Source organism: Mauremys reevesii, linkage group 13 (genome assembly GCF_016161935.1).
Source record: "Mauremys reevesii isolate NIE-2019 linkage group 13, ASM1616193v1, whole genome shotgun sequence".
NCBI lineage: Eukaryota > Metazoa > Chordata > Testudines > Geoemydidae > Mauremys > Mauremys reevesii.
The window spans coordinates 27,651,224-27,674,361 of NC_052635.1; the positions used below are offsets into that span (position 1 = coordinate 27,651,224).

Consider the following 23,138-nt stretch of genomic DNA (forward strand, 5'->3'; position numbering starts at 1 on the left):
TCCCTGACAAGAGGGATTGGACTCAGAGGGCAGTTGGACATGGTGGCTGGGGGGTAGGAGTGCTGATCACTGACCCCGGGAAGGGGGCGCAGATGGACTAAGGGGCACTGCCGGAGGGCAGTGGCCTCGAAGAGGACACCGTCAAGCAGGGAGCAACGCGGGTCCAGAGACGCCAACGGAGGGCGGAAAGACGGACGGGACACCACCAGGACGGACGGGACACCGCCGGACAGAGCTAATTCCCGGAATTACCAGCGGGAGGCGCTAGGTGGTGAGCCCCAACCTGTTACAGGGATATTTTGCTGAAAAAAAGTTACTGCTGTTAGGAAGAAGAAGATGTCCTTATTACCACACACTCTCTGTAGTTGCCCCTCAGAAGGAAATTATTCCTGATAAGTGGGCATCTGATTATATTAAATCAAGGGACTCTCCTAGCAATGGCAGCCCTGGCCTGTACTGGCAAAAGCTTCTAGTGCAATAATAGAGGTATGATTATTTACAATGTTTTTATACAAGCAAAAAGCCTTACTGTAGATGCAGTTGTACCAGCAAAACAGTCCTCTTGGCAGTCTAGTTCATTTTGTTCAGGTAACTGGTGTAAGTTATAAGGGCAAAAGAACTGGTCGGTATAAGCTACTTCCGCACTAGGGAAGAGTTGCTGGTGTAGGCCACATTTCAATGTGCCTGTAAACAGTCTAGTAACTTTCTTCTCTATAAGGTATCATATAGGACATGGGGCTGTGTGAGGGCAAGGGGTAGCTCAGGGAGAGGGGGACTAGGAGCTATGTGCTCCGAGGGTTCCCCTGCAGTCCCTGTTCGCAGAGGGGGTTGCCAGCCACAGACCCAGGTATCCCCACCTGAGCGGTTCTTACAAACTGCCTCTGCAGGAGCAAAGGGGGCTGGGAGCTGAGGAGCACCTTCAACCTGGGGCACCAGCCAGAGTAGTTGCTGCCCCCGCACTGCCTGGCTCCGGCTTCCCGCCTCCAACCTGAGCAGGGAGAGGTGTGGAGCTGCCCCTGGGATTGCTGTGCTCTTGGCTTCTGCCACACAGGGAGGGGGCTCTGGGATTCAGGATCCGCTGTGACGGGTTCAGTCACAGGATATGGCTACACTGGCGAGTTGCAGTGTTGGAAAGCCTCCACCAGTGCTGCAATTAGTAAGTGGCCACACCTGCAGGGCACTTCCAGTGCTGCAACTCCCTGGCTGCAGCGCTGGCCGTACACCTCACTCAGCATGGGGAATAAGGATTCCAGCGCTGGTGCTGCAGTGCTGGTCAAGTGTGGCCACACACCAGTGCTGTGATTGGCCTCCAGGGTATAAGGATGTATCCCAGAATGCTTTTATAAATTACTCTCTTTGTTTTGTTATGCAGCCTCTCTTTGTTTTGTTATGAACGAGCTCGCTGCTGCTTATCTAAAAAACAAACAGAGCTCATGTTTGCTGTGATCATCTGTACCTGGCTGTAAACAATCAAATGAGAGGCAGGCAGGCAGTGAATGAAACAGCGGGGAGTCGTGTTGGCTGCAGGCTGTTTGCAATTAAGACTTAAGACTAAGGGGTCGGAAACATGTTCTGATTTTTCAAGGCAGGAAGCTAAACACACAGTGTTGGCTCCAAAAATCCCCTCTCTCTCTCCCCCCGCTCCCTGTCACACTAGACCCCACTCCACCCCTCTCTTTTGAAAAGCACGTTGCGGCCACTTGAACGCTGGGATAGCTGCCCATAATGCATCACTCCCAACAGCGCTGCAAATGCTGCAAATGTGGCCACACACCAGCGCTGGTAGCTGTGAATGTGGCCACACACCAGCGCTGGCCCTGCACAGCTGGATGACCAGCGCTGCAAACCGTAAGTGTAGCCATACCCACAGAGACCCCCTTGGGACTGTCACTTGATGTGCTGAAACTACCTCTGAGTCCATTTTCCCTGCCAGCTTGGGACTTCAGAACCCTGTCTTGTTGAGCCAGACACACTAGCCTGCTGCAACAGGGTCTGACCCACGCCCTCAAAGCTCCAGACTTAACTGAAAACAGCTCAGCGAGTACTCCTGTTTCCAGCACCCAGACACCCAGCTCCCACTGGGATCCAAACCCCAAATAAATCCATTTTACTCTGTATAAAGCTTATACAGGGTAAACTCATAAATTGTCCACACCCTATAACACTAATAGAGATGCACAGCTGTTTGCTCCCCCGGCTATTAATCACTTACTCTGGGTTAATTAATAAAAGTGACTTTATTAAGTATAAAAAGTAGGATTTAAGTGGTTTCAAGTAATAACAGACAGAACAAAGTAAGTTACAAGTCTAAGCTTAATACATTAAGAAACTGAATACAGGTAAATCTCACCCTCAGAGGTGTTCAATAAGCTTCTTTCACAGACTAGACTCCTTCCTAGTCTTGGCCCAATCCTTTCCCTTGGTACAGTCCTTGTTAATTCCAGCTCAGGTGCTAACTCGGGGATGTCTCATGATTGGCAGCCCCCTTTGTTTTGTTCCACCCCTTTTATAGCTTTGGCACAAGCGGGGAATCTTTTGTCTCTCTGGGTCCGCACCCCTCCTAAATGGAAAAGCACCAGGTTTAAGATGGAGTCTAGTACCAGGTGACATGATCACATGTCCTGTGAGACCCCAAGCCTTCATTCTTCTTGGCCTGATACACAGGAAGACTTGCAAGTAAACAGAGCCATTTACAATCAATTGCCCTAGTCAATTGAGCCATCAAGATTCCAAGACACCGTTAATGGACCACACTTTGCATAATTACAATAGGACTTCAAAGTAATACTTCATATTTCTAGCTTCAGATACAAGAATGATACATTCATACAAATAGGTTGAACACACTCAGTATGTTATAAGCTTTGTAATGATACCTTACCTTGCATAAAGCATATTCTAGTTACATTATATTCACACTCATAAGCATATTTTCATAAATGTAGGGAGTGCAATGTCACACCCGCCTCCTGGCTTCAGCCCCCCGGAGGTGTCGGAGATTGAGGCTTCAGCCCTGTACCTCCTGGCTTCAGCCTCATGGAGGGTACCAGGGATCAAGGATTCAGTCGTGGGGCCGCGTGGATCTCCAGGGGGCTACAGCTCCCTGGTTGAGAAGCACTGATATCGGGGGTGGCAGTGGGGCAATATAAATGATTGCAGCAGGTGCTCTGTCATCTATCCTAATATCTAGCTGACAACCCTGCACAGCAGTGACTTCTTCACACAATGACATTGCATAACCTTTACATTCATGTAATCTAAATGTGTAGGTTGCAACAAGTGGATGCCATCATCTTAATTAAATTTGTGTGAAGATGTGCTACCTACTGTTACAAATAATTAAGTAGGAAAAATACAAGGCAAACAATTTCTTTTAAGTGTAGTAACTGATAGCACTTTGTCTATTGCCAGTTCCATTGTTTTCTCCAGTATAGTTTGTTTCCTGTTTGTGTGTCTTTCTCTTACCAAGAAGCAGAAAGAAACATTTTTTAAAAAAATTAGAAACCTACAACAATTGGCAGAGGGTTGTGGGGGCAGCATAATCCTTGCAAGTACTATACCTCTAACACTGCTGTCCCTATTTCAGAGATTACCTGTATTCCATAAATCTTTCAGAAGTGAGGAACGGTTACTAATTCTGATCTATCTTGATCATCTAGAGAGATGCTGAGATGGAGGAAGCTAAATCCTTCTAACCTACCCTGGGATGTTTAGGATATAGATATTCAGGCCTGTCCGCAAAGGCCTATACTTTAAGAGTTTAGGTGTATTCTTATCACTTAGCTAGTTATAGAGGTATAAAAGAAAGAATCCAAAATCACTGTCTGCTGGTGTAAGGGCCTTCTCTTACTGTGACAGTCTGAGGCGCTGTTCTTAAGCTAAGGCCTTCGGCCAACCAGCAGAGGCAGCCATAAACTGGGAAGTGTATGGCCACATCCTTACATTCCAAACTAGTCACATTGAAATAAGGTGCTATTGGGCTGTTAGGAATACAATCCTGTCCTGATATTCCTGTCACCTCCAGAGAAAGGGATGAGCCTAGAAGATATAAAAGGAAACTTAGTTTGATAGCATCCTGTCTGGTAGGAACTCACTTATCAATAGCTGGGATGTGAAATCCTCATTTCTGTATTGTTCTATCACTGTAGTCTCCACTTCCCTATTGTTTGTCTGTATAATCTCTGTCTGGTTCTGTGATTGTTTCTGTCTGCTGTAGAATTAATTTTTTTGGGTGTAAACCAATTAAGGTGATGGGATATAATTGGTTAAATAACATGTCACAATGTGTTAGGCTTGGTTAGTTACATTTCAATAAAATGATTGGTTAAGGTATAGCTAAGCAGCACTCAAGTTTTACTATATAGTCTGCAGTCAATTAGGAAGTAAGGAGGAAATGGGGATGGGGGAACTGGAATCATGTTTTGCTAAGGGAGGGGGAATGGGAATAGGGACACATGCAAGGCTCTGTGGTGTCAGAGCTGGGAAGGGGGACGTTGAGGAAGGAAACTGGAATCACGCTTGCTGGAAGTTCACCCCAATAAACATCGAAGTGTTTGCACTTTCGGACTTTGGGTATTGTTGCTCTCATTCATGTGAGGAAAGACCAGGGAAGTGAGAGGGTGAAGGAATAAGCCCCCTACCAGGATGTTTATTCTCAGCAAGCTACAATAGCAGATAGCTGCATGGACAGAACATTCATTGGCCAATCTGATTTCCACTTTTGTAAAACTGTAACTTCAGGTCTCATAAATATACAGCAGAGTTCTTACTTTCAGTGAGTTTGTGTGCAATGGGTGGAACAAGCCAGCTTTCTTACTGGATCCTCTCTATGCCAGTGAGTAGAAAGGTATATGGTACCCTAAATCTAACTTGTCTACAACACAAGCTAGTTAAATGCAGTAACATTTCTCTAGTAATGTCAGCATCTGTTCTATGATTCTTGTTGGTAGTGGTACTCATACCTATGCTCAAAAATGGCTACTTTGTGCATTTCAAGCTCCCTACATGGGAAAAGCTGACAATTCATTGTTTTATGCTACCATGCCCATACCATGCAACTATGAGGAGAGGAGGATCTGGCTTTAAAGCCCTGGCTGCACTAGCACTGTTTAAACCAGTAAAAAAAAAGGTGGCTCGGTGGTCAGAAGTCTCCTCATCAGCCACTGCAGAGGCTGTAGAGAGCTGGTCAATGCACACTTTAGTAGCCAAGTGAGGGATTTATTCCATGCTTCATGTATAGTAGCACTTTTCTCCTTTTTAAACTCTATTTGAAAACCTTCCTCCTTTCATGTCCTTTTTACAATGTTACAATATACTGCTATGCAGTATTTTCCCATCAGCAGAAAGTATGTTACTTCACAAATTAATTTAAACAGTGAATTTGCAGTGTGGGTTTTCTTAATTATGACTTTTCCTTATCTTTGGTTCTTTCCTTCTACTTGGGATTTTGACTCTTCTTCACTTAATGAAACATTTTCTATCTGGATTATATTTTTCAGCTAGGGGGAGAGGTGGGAATTAATTCTAGTGCTATTAACCACCATAAACAGCACATGGAAGAAGTCAGTTACCAAGATGTAGTATACCCATTCTACTCTTCATAATAGCCTTCTTTTGGGGAAACAACAGTGCTGTGGAAGAGACCCTAGGTTTATTCTTGCTGTTTCAAACATTCCTTTGATATGGTTTACTCTGAAGAAAAGGGGCAGAATGACCGTTAACATGACTTACTGCTTTAGCTTTCACCCAGACAGCCTTTGGGAAAAGGGGGTGGGGTAGGCTAATGCCTTGCTTTTATTTTGGCTACTTGCTACCTGGGCAGTGGGAGTTCACCACCTTTTGGAAGTATCAGAGGGGTAGCAGTGTTAGTCTGGTGCTATAAAAAGGGACAGAGTCCTGTGGCACCTTATAGACTAACAGAAGTATTGGAACATAAGCTTTGTGGGTGAATGCTCACTTCATCAGACACATGTCTGGAAGGGCTCCTTCATGTTAAGATGATGAGAAATCAGAGTAAACAAAATGACCCTCCCCATGCAGGTTTGTAAATGCAATTTTAGTGGTTACAGGCAAGAACAAGCTAGGTACAGTTCTTTGGTAGCAGGTCTCCTGTGCTGAATGTGCTCTGTTTCTACAACTGTTTTCAATCATTCATTGGGAGCCCCCTGGGGCAGGGTAGCCATTCCCAGAGCGCGGATGGGGTTACACCGTGGGAAGAAAGCAGGGACTCGTAGAGTTAGAGACTCTCCATTTCTTCTCCCTGGTTGCTCCAGCAGCTGCTCAGCCTGAGTCAGGGCATCTCCGCCAAGGTGAGCTGGGGCAGCAGGGAGCCGGCTACCAGCCGCTTGAACTCAACGACCGTCGCTCCCTTCAGCCTGGGAAGGTGCAAGAGGCGGAGGCAGGGCCCGGCGCTGGGTGGAAGGTGGAGGAGAATCGGGCTGAGGGGGCGTTGGCTGGGTTTAAAACTCCCCATAAAAGGCCTGGTTTAGTGGCTGCCCCTTGCGGGTTGGTGGCAGCGGCGGCCGCGGCTCCCCATGGCGAACCAGTCCCAGTGCCTGGAGGACGCGCCCGGCCGCTGGCCCCCCGGGGAGCCGAGCTCGCCCGAGCTCTACAGCGAGGCGCAGCGGCTGGCGCTGGAGGAGCTGGTGGCGGGCGGCCGGGCCGCGTTCCGCGCGTTCCTGCGCCGGGAGAAGGTGCCCGGCTTCCTCTCGGAGCCCGAGATCCAGGCCATCCTCCAGGCGGCCGCGCCGCCGGCCGGGGCCGGGGCCGAGGAGGGGGCGGCCGAGCCCTCGCTCAGCGCCTCGCTGGACTGCTCCTCGCTCACCTACTTCCCCGAGCAGTCGGACGTGGAGCCGCCCGTGCTGGAGCTGGGCTGGCCGGGATTCTCCAGCGGCTCGTACCGCGGCCTCACCCGCGTGGAGGCGCTTTTCCAGCCCAGCTTCGGGGAGACCATCTACAGCTGCAAGGAGGCGGTGCGCAGGCAGATCCGCTCGGCCAGGGAGGTGAGTCCCCAGCCCGGCCTCGGCGCCCCCTTCCTGCCCGAGCCGCCGCCTCCTCCGGGCGCTCTAGGAAACCCGGGGGGATACTGCGCTGCACAGCGCTCCTCCGTGCACTAAAGACCCCCTGGCTTTGGTCCCTAAGCTCCAGCCAGCTAGGATTAAATTCTGAAATCTGCAACTTCGCATTATTATTTATTGCATTTTTTTTAAATCACCACTTTAATGTTTGGTCTTGCAAAAACTTGTGACATTCATGGTCGTGGTGAGCTTTCCTCTCTGGATAGGCCATCGCTACAATCCTGCAGGAGAATGAAGGAAGGGAGAAGTTCCTCAGGGCAGGGATCCTGTCTGCTTTGTGGTAAAATTTCTCATACTTTAGAAACTAGTCTTTCGGGGACCTATGTGTTATATGCAGAATACATGACAGTGTAGTGTGCTTATGGACACTCATTGGTCTTGGTTAGCTCACTTGGGACCTCGGCAATTATGAGTATTGTGGTCATCCCAAAACACGTTTGTAGCACCTTAGTATCACACAGTGTGTCTTTTAAATAAAACCTGATAACTTGTGTCTAAGGCACAATGGGTGCTATGTACATAATTCACCTGGGGATCACTCATGCCACTTCTAGGATGGAATATAGCAGCCTTCTGCTTGTACAGTAACTCCTCGCTTAATGTTGTACTAGTGTTCCTGAAAAAATGCAACTTTATGCAAAACGATGTTAAGTGAACCCAATTTCCCCATAAGAATTAATGTAAATTGGGGGGGGATTAGGTTCAAGGGAATTTTTTTTCACCAGACAAGACTATATATACACACACACACAGTATTTAGGTTTTAAACAAACAATTTAATACTGTCACAAAAATGATGATTGTGAAGCTTGGTTGAGGTGGTGGAGGAAGAGGGTGGGATATTTCTTCATCTGCTAAATGATGAACTAGCACTCGGCTGAGTCCTCTAGGGTTAACACATTGTTGTTAATGTAGCGTCACACTCTACAAGGCAGCACAAATGGAGGGAGGGGAGACAGCATGGCAGACAGAGATACATACCCTGTGTGTGTGAGAGAGAGATGTGCTTAGTATGTATGTGTTTAGTATGCCGACCCCACTCTAAGTACACTGCCTTTTAAAGTAGGTCAGCAAGTTGAGACAGCAGGTGCTGCCAGCTAGCTCCCTCCTGTGTCCCCCCTGTTCTATGGAGATGGGGTGGGTAGGGGGTAGGGGGACACCTGACAAATCCCACCTCACTCCCCGTAAGTCATGTGCCCGGGCTTCTAATAATTTTCGTTGCCCTCTGCTGGACTCTCTCCAATTTGTCCACATCCCTTCTGTAGTGGGGGAAAGGGGGGACCAAAACTGGATGCAATACTCCAAGTGTGGCCTCACCAATGCCAAATAGAAGGGAATAATCACTTCCCTTGATCTGCTGGCAGTGCTCCTAATAATACAGCCCAACATGCCATTGGCCTTCTTGGCAACAAGGGCCCACTACTGACTCATATCCAGCTTCTCATCCACTGTAATCCCCAGGTCCTTTTCTGCAGAACTGCTGCTTAGCCAGTCGGTCCCCAGCCTGTAGTGGTCCATGGGATTCTTCCTTCCTAAGTGTAGGACTCTGCATTTGTCCTTGTTGAACCTCATCAGATTTCTTTTGGCCCAATCCTCCAATTTGTCTAGGTCACTCTGGATCCTATCCCTTCCCTCTAGGTAATCTACCTTCCCGCCCCCCATTTTAGTGTCATCTGCGAACTTGCTGAGGGTGCAATCCATCCCATCATACAGATCATTAATAAAGATGTTGAACAAAACTGACCCCAGGACTGACCCCTGGGCACTCTGCTTAATACCGGCTGCCAACTAGACATTGAGCCATTGATCACTAGCCATTGAGCCCGACGATCTAGCCAGCTTTCTATCCACCTGATAGTCCATTCATCCAATCCATATTTCTTTAACTTGCTGGCAAGAATACTGTGGGAGACTGTATCAAAAGCTTTGCTACAGTCAAGCTATATCACATCCTCCGCTTTCCCCATATCCACAGAGTCAGTTATCTCATCACTGAAGGCAATCAGGTTGGTCAGGCATGACTTGCCCTTGATGAATCCATGTTGAATGTTCCTGATCACCTTCCTCTCCTCTAAGTGCTTCAAAATGAATTCCTTGAGGACCTGCTCTGTGATTTTGCCGGGGCCTGAAGTGAAGCTGACTTAAGTTAGAATCATAGATTATTCGGGTTGGCAGGGACCTCAAGAGATCATCTAGTCCAACCCCCTGCTCAAAGCAGGACCAATCCCCAAATGGTCCCCTCAAGGATTGAACTCACAACCCTGGGTTTAGCAGGCCAATGTTCAAACCAAGTTAGTCCCACTTAAGTTTTTCAGAGGAGAACTGAAGAACATCTCTACTTAGATTTCTCCCTATGATATCAGCTATGAAGGCAAAGTGTAATTATCCAAGCTGGATCTTGGCCAGGCCATCTAGACTAATAATGCTTCCTTTGTTCAAAATGCCGTGGGATCCCTAATGACTAGGGCTGTCAATTAATCACAGTTAACTCACGTGATTAACTCAAAAAAATTAATCATGATTAATTGCAGTTTTAATCACATTGTTAAACAATAGAATACTAATTGAAGTTTATTAAATATTTTTGGATTTTTTTCTACATTTTAAAATAGATTGATTTTAAATACAACACAGAATAGAGTCTACAGTGCTCACTTTATATTATTTTGATTACAAATATTTGCACTGTAAAAATTATAAGAAAAATAGTAATTTTCAGTTCACCTCATACAAGTACCATAATGCAATCGCTTTTTTTTGTGAAAGTGCAATTTACAAATGTGTTTTTTTGTTTTGTTCCATAACTGCCCTCAAAAACAAAACAATGTAAAACTTTAGAGCCTATAAGTCCACTCAGTCATACTTCTTGTTCAGCCAATCACTAAGACATACAACATTTTCAGGAGGTAATGCTGCCTGCTTCTCACTTTCAGGTGACATTGTAAATAAGAACAGGCGTTCGCATGGCAATTTTGTAGCCAGCATTGCAAGGTATTTACATGTCAGATATGCTAAACATACATAAGCCCCTTCATGCTTTGTCCACCATTCCAGAGGACATGCTTCCATGCTGGTGACGCTTGTTTAAAAAAAATGCATTAATTAAATTTTGACTGAGCTCCCCGGGGCGGGGGAGAATAGTATGTCTCCTGCTGTTTTACCTGCATTCTGCAATATATTTCATGTTATAGAAGTCTCCGATGATGAACCTGCACATGTTTTTCATTTTAAGAACACTATCACTGCAGATTTGACAAAACACAAAGAAGGTACAATGTGAGATTTCTAAAGATAGCTACAGCACTCGACCAAAGGTTTAAGAATCTGAAGTGCCTTCCAAAATCTGAGAGGGACAAGGTGTAGAGCATGCTTTCAGAAGTCTTAAAAGAGCAACACTCCAATCCGGAAACTACATAACTCGAACCACGAAAAAAGAAAACCAACCGTCTACTGGTGACTCAGATGATGAAAGTGAACATGCGCCGGTCGGCACTGTTATCGAGCAGAACCTGCCATCAGCATGGACGCATGTCCTCTGGGATGATGATTGAAACATGAAGGGGCATACGAATGTTTAGCATATTTGGCATGTGTCATAGGTTTATTTCCCACTTTGAACTTTAGCGTTTACAAGATGGGGACCTGCATGGACTCCTCTAAACTAAAATCCTAGTTTAGATCTGGTTCTTGCTGCCACCAGTCAAGTTTTAAGTGTCTGACACACTCCCTGTTCCCCCAAAACTCTCCCTGGGGAACACAGATTCAAACTTGAATCTCAACACAAAGGGAAACAACCATTTCCCCCCTCCCCTCTCCTAATGCTTAGGAGAGATACCTGGATTCAAATTCCTTGAATCAAAACAAAGAGGGATTCACTTTTCCCCGCTCCCCTTCCCCTGAAAATCCAAACAAGGGAAGAAATCAATCAAGTTCTAAAAAGAAAAGATTTTCTTAAAAGAAAGAAAGAAAGTACACTATCTCTGTATTACCAGGATGGAAAATTACAGGGTCTAACTTATAAGAACTGGAGAGACTTCCCCTCCCTCCTCCTCAGAATAATCAAAGTAACAGCAAACAGAAATAAAGATATTCCTTCAGCAAACACACAATTGCAAATGCAGAAATTAAATTATAAGACCAGTCTGCCTTTCTAATACTCACTAGACTGAATAGAAGAAAATACTTCAGGAAAACTTGGAGAACTTGAAGATGTGTCTGGCCTCTCTTAAAGCCAAAGAGAGAATGGCAAATCAAACAAAGGACACAGACAAAGCCTTCCCTCCACAGAGATTTTAAATTATCCTGTCCCTTGATTGGTCCTCTGGTCAGGTGTTCATCAGGTTACTGAGCTTGTTAACCCTTTACAGGTAAAAGAGACCTTAACCCTTATCTGTTTATGACAGCATGTAAATACCTTGCAGTGCCAGCTACAAAAGTGCTATGTGCACACCTGTTCTCACTTTCAGGTGACATTGTAAAGAAGAAGCGGGCAGCATTATCTCCTGCAAATGTAAACAAACTTGTTTGTCTGAATGAATGGCTGAACAAGAAGTAGGATTCCATGGGCTTGTAGTCTCTAAGGTTTTACATTGTTTTATTTTTGAATGCAGTTAGTTTTTTGTACATCATTCTACATTTGTAAGTTCAACTTTCATGATAAAGAGATTGCATTACAGAACTTGTATGAGGTGAATTGAAAAATATTTTTTTTCAGCACAAATATTTGTAATAAAAAATAAAGTGAGCACTGTACTCTGATCTGTGTTGTAATTGAAATCAATATATTTGAAAATGTAGAAAACATACAAAAATATGTATTTTTGGTATTTTTGGTATAAATGGTATTCTATTGTGCGATTAATCATGATTTTTTTTTAATCGTGATTGTGATTTTTTTTTTAATCACTTGACAGCCCTACTAATGACAATACAGTAAGGATCCTCAGCATTTCTTCTCATCTAAAGAAATGATAGTAAAGGGGAAACCAATTCACACCAGTGAAGATATTTGCTGTGTTGAGAAGTTCCTTTTCCTTGCATACTCAAACCCTTTGCAGATATCACTGGTGAAGTCAGTGATCCTTTCCAAGTTTTGGGACTGAAGAAGCCCTTCTCTTCAAGCAATACATTTTACAGGAAGAGGACACAATCCCACAATCTCCGACTTAGGATGTGTCTATCAAAATGGCTTGCGTTTGTGTTGCATCTCCAAGTTGGGGTACTTCAGTGTAAGAAACTTCAAGCTAAGAATGAACCATCTTGCCAAAGTTCTGTTTTGGACTGGATATTTACTCCCCATTCCCATATCCCTGTTCATTAAGTGGCTGAATGGTATTAAAGGTCAACTATTTGGTTGTGGAAGGCTGGTGGTGAAACACCTATCTCTAAAAAAATGTTTCTAAGTAAGCTTCTTGCTAGCCCATTCCTCTGTTGTTGGAGAGCAGCCTGTAGTCCCTGCCTGCCCTGGTGGGTCTTGGGATCAATTTAGAGGTGGGGGAAATGAAGGAACCTTAAGACCTGTGTGCTGCAGCCTTGTGGGTGAAGTATTTTATGTTCCCTCTTGTGTATTGCATGACAAATGTAATTAAACAGCGAGCAAGATGCTGCTGAGCAAATGACAAACGGAGATAGTGTTCCCTGATAAGTGATGATTCAGTACTTGATTCTGAAAGTATGTAAGATTCCTTTTCCTGAGTAACTTATGCATTGGCAGAAAGGACTGACAGCCAGCTATCTCTCTTTCCCAATTCACTTACCTGCCTTCAGCTATTTAATTGTGTTGTTTGCACCCTATGAACCAAAGAGATGTAGTCCCTATTCGCAGACTCTCTCTAGTTCCTGCTATTGCAATTCTAGGTGTACAAAAGGAAACCGCGTGGATGGTGTAGCAAAGAATCTTAGATGTACTTTCTTTTTATACATTATCAAATGGTAAGTGTCAAGGACAGAATGAATACTCTAAGAAGCAGGCTCCCATCATCCTATGAGTTCAATATCTATGTTTCCATTTTACTATGTATGACTTTGTGGAAGCGATGTTATGCAGAGATTGATTATAATGGGTACCCATATACTTTAGGTGTGCTGTGAAGCAACATATTTGTGCAATACCCATGTGTTTTCCCTTTGAAATGCTGTTAGCTTAACCTAAACCCTTACCCTTCCATCACTCAGTATCATGGTGTCCTCTCTCACCTCTGATGCAATATAAAAAGCTTTCCCACTGTAGAGCCTGCACATACGGCTCTGATTCAGCCAGGGATTTGTCTGTCATCAAAAGTTGGTTCAATAAAAGATATTACGTCATCCACCTTATCTCTCTAATATCCAGGGGCTGATGCAGCTACAACATTACACATCTAAATTATCCAGTACCGGTACTTGACACACTTGTGGAATGCTGCTAAGAATGACAGAACAGGTTGACTATGTCACAATAAAATAACTCTTAAAAAAAGTAGCAAGGAAAATGGAAACTTGTCTAGGGAATATGGTATCGATTAAAAGGAAACCAACCAGGGGACTACTTAATTTGGAAGCTAAATTGATTCATACACCCCTCTGTCCCTTCTAAATCTCCCCTGGGGTGCTGAGAAAAATAAGATTTAGGTCACAAGGTTTTCTTGAACTAATGGTTTCTTCTGTATTTGTTGCAGGTTATTGCTGTGGTTATGGATACCTTCACAGACATTGATATCTTCAAAGACCTTCAGGAAGCCTGTAGCAAGCGGAAAGTTAGTGTGTACATCCTTTTAGATCGTGCTTCATTTCCCCACTTCCTGAAAATGTGCAGAAATCTAGGAGTTGATCTTGAGCAGGAGAAGGTAGGCACTGTGATACTTACGGCAACAAACATTTGGTTATTGGCCCTGTTGCAACCATAACATCTGAGTTTTCAAAAGAAATATGATCTATGTAGCTCTTGCTCTTTTTTTGTAAGTTTTAACTGATCTTGAAAAACAAGGCACTAACTGCACAAACAATGATGTCTTTAGAGGTGCACTAACCCCCATGTATTATATTGAAGTGATTTTTGTCTTTAACACTTGTTATGGGATTGCTGGAAGCACTGCAGACGCTCTTTTCTTTGTTTAAATAGCCGTAGCTTGAACCTTAATTTTCTGTCCATCTCATAAAGTAAATTGACTTTCTTTAAAATTGGGAATCTTTCTGATGAATGTCTTAATGTTTCTGGCCTAGATAATTAAAGTTTTTTCCCTTCTTTTAGGAAATCTGTTGAAAGAGAGGTTCTCTTCCCACAAACATAAATTATTTAAAGGGGGAGGGGACTCATACTGGGTAAACACATAATCCACTATATTTTAGTCACTCTTTTGTAAGGACACAAAGGAGATTTCAGTTCAGTTTAGTCCTTTTCTTATTCCCTGAAGGACAAATACGTTGAGTGGTCTTGTTACTCCAACAGTATCAAGGCTCACTGCTTTATAATGAGGGAGACTAAATTCTGGTTCAAATTTTGACTTCATGTTTTGCTCCCTAAGCCACAAGAACCCCTTAGAATGGTCATTTGACTCCTCTAGGAGAGAGAATCTTATGTCACTCAGCAGCATCCTGTGTTAGCTGATCAACAGTGGTCTTCGGACTCTGTTTTATCATTAATGTTTGTAAGTTTCCCTCTTAGGTAGAATCATTTTTCTTTTGATATGTCAAAACTTAAATAAGTTTTTTTTCTCTTTCAAACAGCTGATGAGAGTTCGAACTATATCGGGAAACACTTATTGCACAAGGTCAGGAGTCAAAATTGTGGGGAAGGTCCAAGAAAAGTTTATCCTTGTTGATGGCATAAGAGTGACAACAGGTTCCTACAGGCAAGTACCCTATTTCTTTTCATGCCCTTGTCTTCTATGACTTCTTTGGATTGTGGGGTGAAGGGTAATAGTACAAAACTGTTTTTCTTGTGAGCTGTTGATCGTATGTGATGTTTGCACTAAAAATTATGTTGCTAACTATCCATAGTACAGTAACCAGTTTCTCGTATTGAAAGAGAACATGTATTGGCACTATTTCAACCTTTGTGTGGGTGTATTATTTACTTTAATAAATTAACATCATTGTGAATTTTTTCATTATAAAGTTTCACGTGGACTGATGGGAAACTAAGCAGCAGTAACATCTTGATTCTGTCGGGCCCAGCAGTTGCACACTTTGACCTGGAATTCCGGATCCTTTTTGCACGGTCAAAGCCCATCAACCCCAAACTGTCATCCAGTTGCAAGAAGAGTGGAATGTTTAATCAGCTGATTAGGAGAACAAAGGCTTCCAGTGACTTGATGAAGGAAAACTTCTTGAGAATGGATTTTTTCTACCTTAGAGCATTTGTAGGAAACATGAGAAGGAAACAGAGCTTCTTGTATGCCTCCAGGGAGTCAAAGTGTAAGTCAAATATCATCATGCAAGCATCTCCACCGTTGACTGAGAGGAATGTCTCTGCAGTCATGAGGCCACGTTGGAGCATAGAGAGGTGAGCACTGTCCACTCAACTTGAAAAATGAGAAGAGCCCACTGTGCCCATATCCAATGTTGTAATGGTAGCCACTGGAAAACTTCACATTGAGAGAAGGCAATCCTCAAACAGTGGTTCTACTGAAGACCACTACAACTCAGGCCAACAAACATAAGACTGGTATTGTTTCTGTCTCCAAGGTGATAATATGTGGATAACTCTCTTGTTAACTTCTTCTAGTTTTCAGTCATTCTCCTGTACTTTCCCATCCTCTACTAGATCAGTATCATCTTAACTCAATGGCTCTGGTTATTCTAAAGACTCTGGCTACTGAAAAGAACACTGCTTAAAGATCTCCTTCTGTAAAATAAATAGAGGGGGGCACTCTTCTGCTCTGAAATCAGGTCCAAGCTCAATCTTGTGTTTGGCTACCTCTCCAGCCAGGGACATTTGACTGAAAAATGACATGGATAGCCAAACATAACGTATAACCTCAACTAGATGGAAAAAGATCGATGTCAGCCTACTGGGCCTCAGACATCACACCCTTTCTTCAAATGAATGGCCGCAGCTAGGTGGAGCAAGTTAGTGCATCAGCTGCTTTGAAGCCATGTTGGTCTCAGGATATTAGACAGACAAGGTGGGTGAGGTAATATCTTTTATTGGATCAACTTCTGTTGGTGAAAGAGACATGCTTTTCAAGCTTGCACAGAGCACTGTTGTGGTTCTTCCTAGGCAACTTATTACACAATGCACAGTGAAGTACTTGAAGCATTAAAACGTAGACATGCCTTAATTTGCTATTTGAGTTTTGAACAAATTACATTATTTTAAAAGTACAATATCCTTTTTGTTTTGTAATTAAGTATGGATAAGGTTGCAAAAAGAGTATAAAAATATTTTTTAGATGTTCATTTCTCTAGAATACTTTTTTTTTCTATGCTGAAGCTTTCCCTATTAGCTTTTGCAGAACCAAATGAAGCCCTACTTGGTTATATCATTGTACATTCTCCATACCTTGCCTGACAGGCACAGGGGCTGTTGCTTTCAGTTTACTCCTGGGACAAGTTTTATGAGAGACTTTGAAATGCAGGGGGGAATCCTCCTCCCCCCACTGCACACATTTCCCCAAAATCAGATCATATGTGCAAAAAAAAAATCAAAATATCCTGCCATTTTAAGGTCTTCATACAAATTCAAAGCTCTCATTTAAAACAAATCTAACCTTTACTGTTGCAAAAATAATAATTGCAACATATATTCTTGCCCTGTGGTCCAATAATTTAGCTTTGTAGAAACTTCTCTTCAGTCAACAGTGGTATCTGCAGTAAAGTAGGAACTTAATCTTATCCTACTTCATTCATTGAAGCCCTGATTCAGCAGAGCATCTAGGCATGGGTATAAGTGCTTTACTGAGTCTGGGTCTGAGGCATGAACATCTAAAGCTAATTGAAGAGTTATGTACAGTAACTCCTCACCTAACGTCATCCCGGTTAACGTTGTTTCGTTGTTACATTGCTGATCAATTAGGGAACGTGCTCGCTTAAAGTTGCACAAATGCTCCCTTATAACGTTGTTTGGCAGCCGCCTGCTTTGTCCACTACTTACAGAAAGAGCAGCCTGTTGGAGCTAGTTGGGGCTCGGAACCAGGGTGGACCAGCAGCCCACCTATCAGCTCCCCTAAGTTCCCTGTGGTGCAGACGCCCTGCAGGCTACCAACTGCCGGGCAGTTCAACTGTCCCTCCCCACAGTGCCGTGTGCTGCTCCTGCCCTCTGCCTTGCAGCTGCTCCTGGGAGCCTCCTGCTTGCTGTGGTGGGGGGGGGGCGGGAAAGAAGAGGAGTGCTAATGTCAGGGTGTCCTCCTGCCCCCCTCCACCCTGCTCCTCTACCCCATCTCCACAGAGCAGGGGTGGGACAGGACAGGGCTCAGGACAGAGGGAGCTTGCTAGCAGCAGCTGCTGTCTCAACTTGCTGATCTACTTAAAGGCAGTGTACTTAGAGTGGGATCAGTGTACTTAAAGGGGCAACACACACACACACACACACACACACACACACACACACACACACACACACACACACACACACACACACACACACAGTCTGTCATTGTGTCTCCTCCCTCCATTTGTGCTGCCTTGCAGAGTGTGAGCCTTCATTAACAATGTGTTAACCCCAGGGCCGGTTCCAGGGGTTTTGCCGCCCCAAGCAGCCAAAAAAAAAAAAAGTCGCGATGTGTGGCAATTCAGTGGGAGGTCCTTCACTCTGAGCAGGAGTGAGGGACCCTCCGCCGAATTGCTGCCGAATACTTGAAAGTGCCTCCCTGCTCCAGAGTGGCCGCCCCAAGCACCTGCTTGATAAGCTGGTGCCTGGAGCCGGCCCTGATTAACCCTAGAGGGCTCAGCCGCATGTTAGTTCATCATTTAGCAGTAAGGCATTCCTTGGGAAATATCCCACCCTCTGACTTCAACACCTCAACCAAGCTTCACAATCATCATTGCTGTGTACCGTTTAAAACTTATACTGTGTATATGTGTGTCTGTGTATATAATAGGTTTTTGTCTGGTGAAAAAAATTTCCCCGGAACCTAACTCCCCTCCCCCCCATTTACATTAATTCTTATGGGGAAATTGGATTTGCTTAACATCGTTTCACTTAAAATAGCATTTTTCAGGAACATAACTACGTTAAGTGAGGCGTTACTGTATGTTATTAAGCATGGCAACTAAAAACAAAAAAGACACACAACTTGAGGCAACCCTAGTGTTGCATTAAGGCTGTTTTAAATCAGGAAAAATTTAATATTATAGATCAACATTAATTAGCACTTCATATAGCCTGTATATTTGTTATACAAAACAAACAAGAAAAACTCTTATGTGCAATAAAGATAACACTAAGATTAAAACATGACAAACTGAATGTATAACATAATTTATCTTCTGCGTTTATTGTAACTGAAACTTAACCTTTCTAATTTGCCTGACTTAAGAACACTCAATAATTGTAAATGTCCATGATGGTTTTTTATCCTTGTACTGGTATCTTAAGTGTGGGTTTGTCCTTTGCTATGATATGTCTCTCTTAAATGCAATAATCCTCCTAATGCCAATTTTCTGATCTATGCAGAATGTTCCTGTCAGGCTAAGAAATTCTTTCAGAATTTGTAAGTGTCTTGTATATTTGTATGTTCAAAATTGATGATGGACTTTTCTTTTGAATAAGATTTTCCCCCTCTTTTATGCAAAGGATTCTAAGTTTACTGTAACAGTGTTTCCTGTATGGGCTAGTGTTGCTGTGATTGGAAAAAAGCAACATTTACAAAGAATCATAGACTATCAGGGTTGGAAGGGACCTCAGGAGGTCATCTGTCCAACCCCCTGCTCAAAGCAGGACCAATCCCCAGACAGATTTTTGCCCCAGATCCCTAAATGGCCCCCTCCGGGATTGAACTCCCAAACCCTGGGCTTAGCAGGCCAATGCTCAAACCACTGAGATCTTTTGTATTATTTGTAATTTCAAAATGTATCCAAATAAACAGCCAGGATTTTAAGATTACATCTCTTATTACAATCAAAGACATAATTTTCTCCAAAAGAGTTTGCGAAACAACTATTAGATAATAAATAAAAATTAATTGCAAGATTATATTAACCAGGTAATGTTGTATAAAAGCTTCACTTAAGATTAATTACAATAGTCATAGTGCTGCTCTGTCACATTATTTATGTGCATGATAAAGAGTGCTAGAGATTAAGAAGCCAGTGAAATGTGACTGGGGATTTTGTGATTCTGTGAGTTTTTCACCCTCTCTGTCAAAGATTTAATAAAGCATCAGGGTAATTGAACTTAATTGTCTGGTGATTATTTTCCCAAACCATCAGCTGCCTGGTATCAAGTGCAATGATTTTGGTGCATATATCCTTGTGGTATCTACCTCTCATGGTAGGGCAGAAACTTGACCTGGTTGTAATGAATGTGATGGGGATTCTTTTGATTGAAGCTGTTGGACAAAGATCCTGTGGTTCTCCTTAGGTCGAGCCGCCACCACCTCAAATACAGTCTGTGCTGCCTTGTCTTATCATAGAGCAGAGGCTCTCAAACTTCATTGCACCACATCCCCCTCTGACAAAGCCCAAGCCCCACCACTCTGGATGGAGGGGGGCAAAGCGAAAGCTCAGGAGCTTCAGCCCCAGGCAGGGAGCCTGTATGAGTCCCACTGCCCAGGGCTGAAGTCCTTGGCTCTAGCAAGTCTAAGCCAGCCCTAGCGACCCCATTAAAATGGAGTCTCAACCCACTTTGGGGTCCTGACCCACAGTTTGAGAACTGCTGTCAGGGGGTTTTCTTAAGGCTTGGCTAGGACTAATAAATCATGCAAGGGATTATGGTTTGCATCATACTTCTGGGTTTTTTTTGTTTGTTTTTTCTTCTGTGAATTTAAGGAAACTTTTCACAAGTCAAGCTTTGGGTTTGTGCCTAAACTGGGCCTTGAGCAGCCTTATCCCTCCTGTTCTGCCTCTGTTTTTTCCTGTGCTGGTGCTGCCTCAAATTACATCCCGTATGCTTGCCAGTCACCAAAAGGTGATTCCCTTCCAATGCTGTCCGTAATACAAATGGTCACAGCAACAGCCACTTTGCTATTGCTTCCCTGCCTTTTTACCTTTCACTGCTGAATTCATTTTAAAGACATAACAGGTGAGATCAAATATAAGGAGCAATGTTGACTCTTTGATCTTTTTTCTAGTCAAGACTAATTTAGGTAGGGCTTAGTTAATGTGGTAGCTAAGGTCAAGCTAAACTCAACCTCTTTTCCTAGTTAGCCAGGTGAAGTGAAATCTTGCACACAGTGTGGTGGCATTTTCTATGCTTGTCTGCAATGCAATAATTTTTGAATGCTTCATTTGATCAACTCCAAAATTTCAGGGACTGTTGCAGGTAGCAGTGGGCAGAACCCTATTGCTTTGGATGAAAATCAAAAAATCAGCAGGGAGAAATGGGGGGTGCACAGATCCTCTGGCATCTGGTTAGCAGACTGAGCAACTTCAACCAACGACTGTGGCTGTAGATCAAAGAACCAGCTGATGGCAGCTTTCCACCATAGCAATACCCCAATCTCAGTTCTGCTGCTGTTCCTAGTACAGTTTAAACATATTGACACCCTGAATTACTTATCTCCCAGAGAGAAAGAAAAAGAATGGGTTGGAGGTGGGGGGCTGGGGCGTACATATACAGTCCTTGGTATGGGCAGGGGGTCCTGTCATGGGGGGCCCATGGAAACTCAAGGGAGTGGGGAATGAGGGATACACAATCACTAGCAGAAGGAGGAAGAATGAGGAACTCTGCTATGGGATGTGGAGCACACAGCCCCTGGCATGGAGGGCATACAGAGATCCTGCATGGGAGGAATGGGGGACAATAGTATGGCGGAGGGGGAAATAGGGAGGCATGCTAAGCCCTTCCTGGGGAATGGTGAGCATGGGGACAATGTGGACACACAGTGCCCAATGCATGCGGGCCAGGAAAACTATCAGTAAACAGAGCTGCCAGTGTGAGAGGAAGAATGTGGGACAAAGACCCTGGCTTGAAGGGAAGGGATGAAGAGAGTCCCTACAACAAGGGATGATGGGAAGGTGGCACACAGGGAACTTGTGGCTGGGAAGAGAAAAATGCAAGGACCCCCTGGTGTGTGCAAAGTGCTCAGCCTAGGGAAGCCACAAAACGTGCAACCCTCTTGTTATGAGTGTCCTGATGCACAGTATTTTCCTTAAAGCTCCAGCTCCTAGGAGCAAATTGCTAGGTGTGAATCTGAGATTACTTTTTTTTGTAATGCATGTTTCTAGCCTATCTGGTTGTAGAGGAAATCTTGAAAACGTTATCGAAATGCACCCTAAAGGCTCAGGCCAGAGCTATACATAAAACTTTTGCCAATATGGTAATACCGGGTGGGGGTGGATTTTTTATAACATTTTTATACTGTATCTGCAAAAGCCCTAGTGTAACTTCTTTTGCTGGGGGAATCAGTAAAAGCTATACCATCAATTTGCAAGTATAAACTGTGTCTGCACTAGGGGGGTTTGCCAGTGTAGCGATATTGGTATAAAAACACATGCAACCCCCAGCCTTTTCTAGTCTAGATTAGGGTCAGATCTACACTTGGAGCTGGTCTATACTAGAAAGTCTTATTAGCATAACTGGTGGTTAGGAGTGTGAAAACAATCACACTGCTAACTCACATAGCTATGCTGGCAAAAGCCCTAACACTGATGCAGTTGTACTGGCAAAAATGTTCTTTTGCTGGCATAGCTTAGTTTTGGTTTAAGTTATACCAGCAAAAGAACTGTATAAACTACATCTGAACTAGGGGGATTTGCTGATATAGCTCTACTGTTGTAGCATACCTGTAAAGCATTCCTAGTGTGGACTCAGTATATACTTGCAAATCTGCACTTTAGCATGGATAACTTGTTATGGATAGCCCTTCCCTCTGAAAAGCATAGTTTTGCCAGAATAACTGTCTATACCAGTGGTCCCCAACCTTTTTGTGGCCAGTAGCACATTCATGTTTTCTAAGAGTATATCGGGCACCAACAATTACTCACATAATGCTGGGCCTGCTCCAGGCACCAGTGGAGCAAGCACGTGCCTGGGGCAGCACATGCTACGGAGTGTCATTCCATCCATTCTGCAGAGTTGGAGCATGTTTTTTGGGGTGGGGGGGTTGTTTTTGTTTCTTGGTTTTTTTGGTGCGAGTTCTGGGCAGTGTGGAGAGAAGCCGGGAGGCCAGAGAACACTGGCGCCTGCAAACCCGGAGTACTCTGTCCCCAGCAGGCGGGGTCCCAGCTTCTCTCCTCTGCTGGGCACTAGGAAAACCCCGTACCTGCCGGGGACAGAGAATACTGGCACCTGCAGCCCAGGAGTTCTCTGTCCCCGGCAGGTGCGGGGCCGTGGCTTCTCTCTGGCTTAAGCTGCGGCCCTGCGCCTGCCAGGGACTGAGAACACCGGTGCCCGCAGTCTGCAGTCCAGGAGAAGCTGGAGGGAAGCCACAGCCCCGTGCCTACTAGGGACCGAGAACACCGGCACCCGCACTCTGCAGCCCCGGAGAAGCCGCAGCCCCGTGCCTGCCAGGGACCGAGAACACCGGCGCCCGCAATCTGCAGCCCAGGAGTTCTCTGTCCCTGGCAGGTGCGGGGCCGCGGCTTCTCTCCCCTGCTGGGCACTAGGCGGGCGCACATAAATGCCCTGGCGGGCGCCATGGCTCCCACGGGCACTGCATTGGGGACCACTGGTCTATACCCTAGGTGCTATTCCTGGCACAGCTGTGTTGGTCAGAGGTCACACCCCGTGCCTGATATAGATGTGAAAGCAAAACTTTGTAGTGCAGACATAGCCTACATCTGAGAAATCAGCAGGCAAATAACTAGAATCCAGGACATAGCATCTGTTAAAAGGTAATGCTTTTTTTAAACCACACATGATATTCTGGGGGCTCAGCACTTGTGAACTGGCAGTATGGGGAATGTTTCATCATGGGGTCTCTGAGTACAGCATTGTCCTCCGTGCCCCACATCTATTATTAGGCTTGAAAGAAATTGATTTAG

General features: G+C 44.4%; 1 protein-coding gene across 1 annotated transcript in view; it reads left to right on the forward strand.

Moving 5' to 3' along the window:
• Positions 1-17,353, forward strand: part of LOC120380514 (protein FAM83D-A-like) — a 33,779-nt gene extending 16,426 nt beyond the window's left edge. The window contains exons 2-5 of the mRNA XM_039498275.1: positions 6,509-7,001; positions 13,733-13,900; positions 14,781-14,905; positions 15,172-17,353. Coding sequence (XP_039354209.1) covers positions 6,534-7,001; positions 13,733-13,900; positions 14,781-14,905; positions 15,172-15,562 — 1,152 coding nt within the window. The 5' untranslated portion in view covers positions 6,509-6,533 and the 3' untranslated portion in view covers positions 15,563-17,353. The remainder of the gene's footprint in view (positions 1-6,508; positions 7,002-13,732; positions 13,901-14,780; positions 14,906-15,171) is intronic.
• Positions 17,354-23,138: the final 5,785 nt, after the last annotated feature.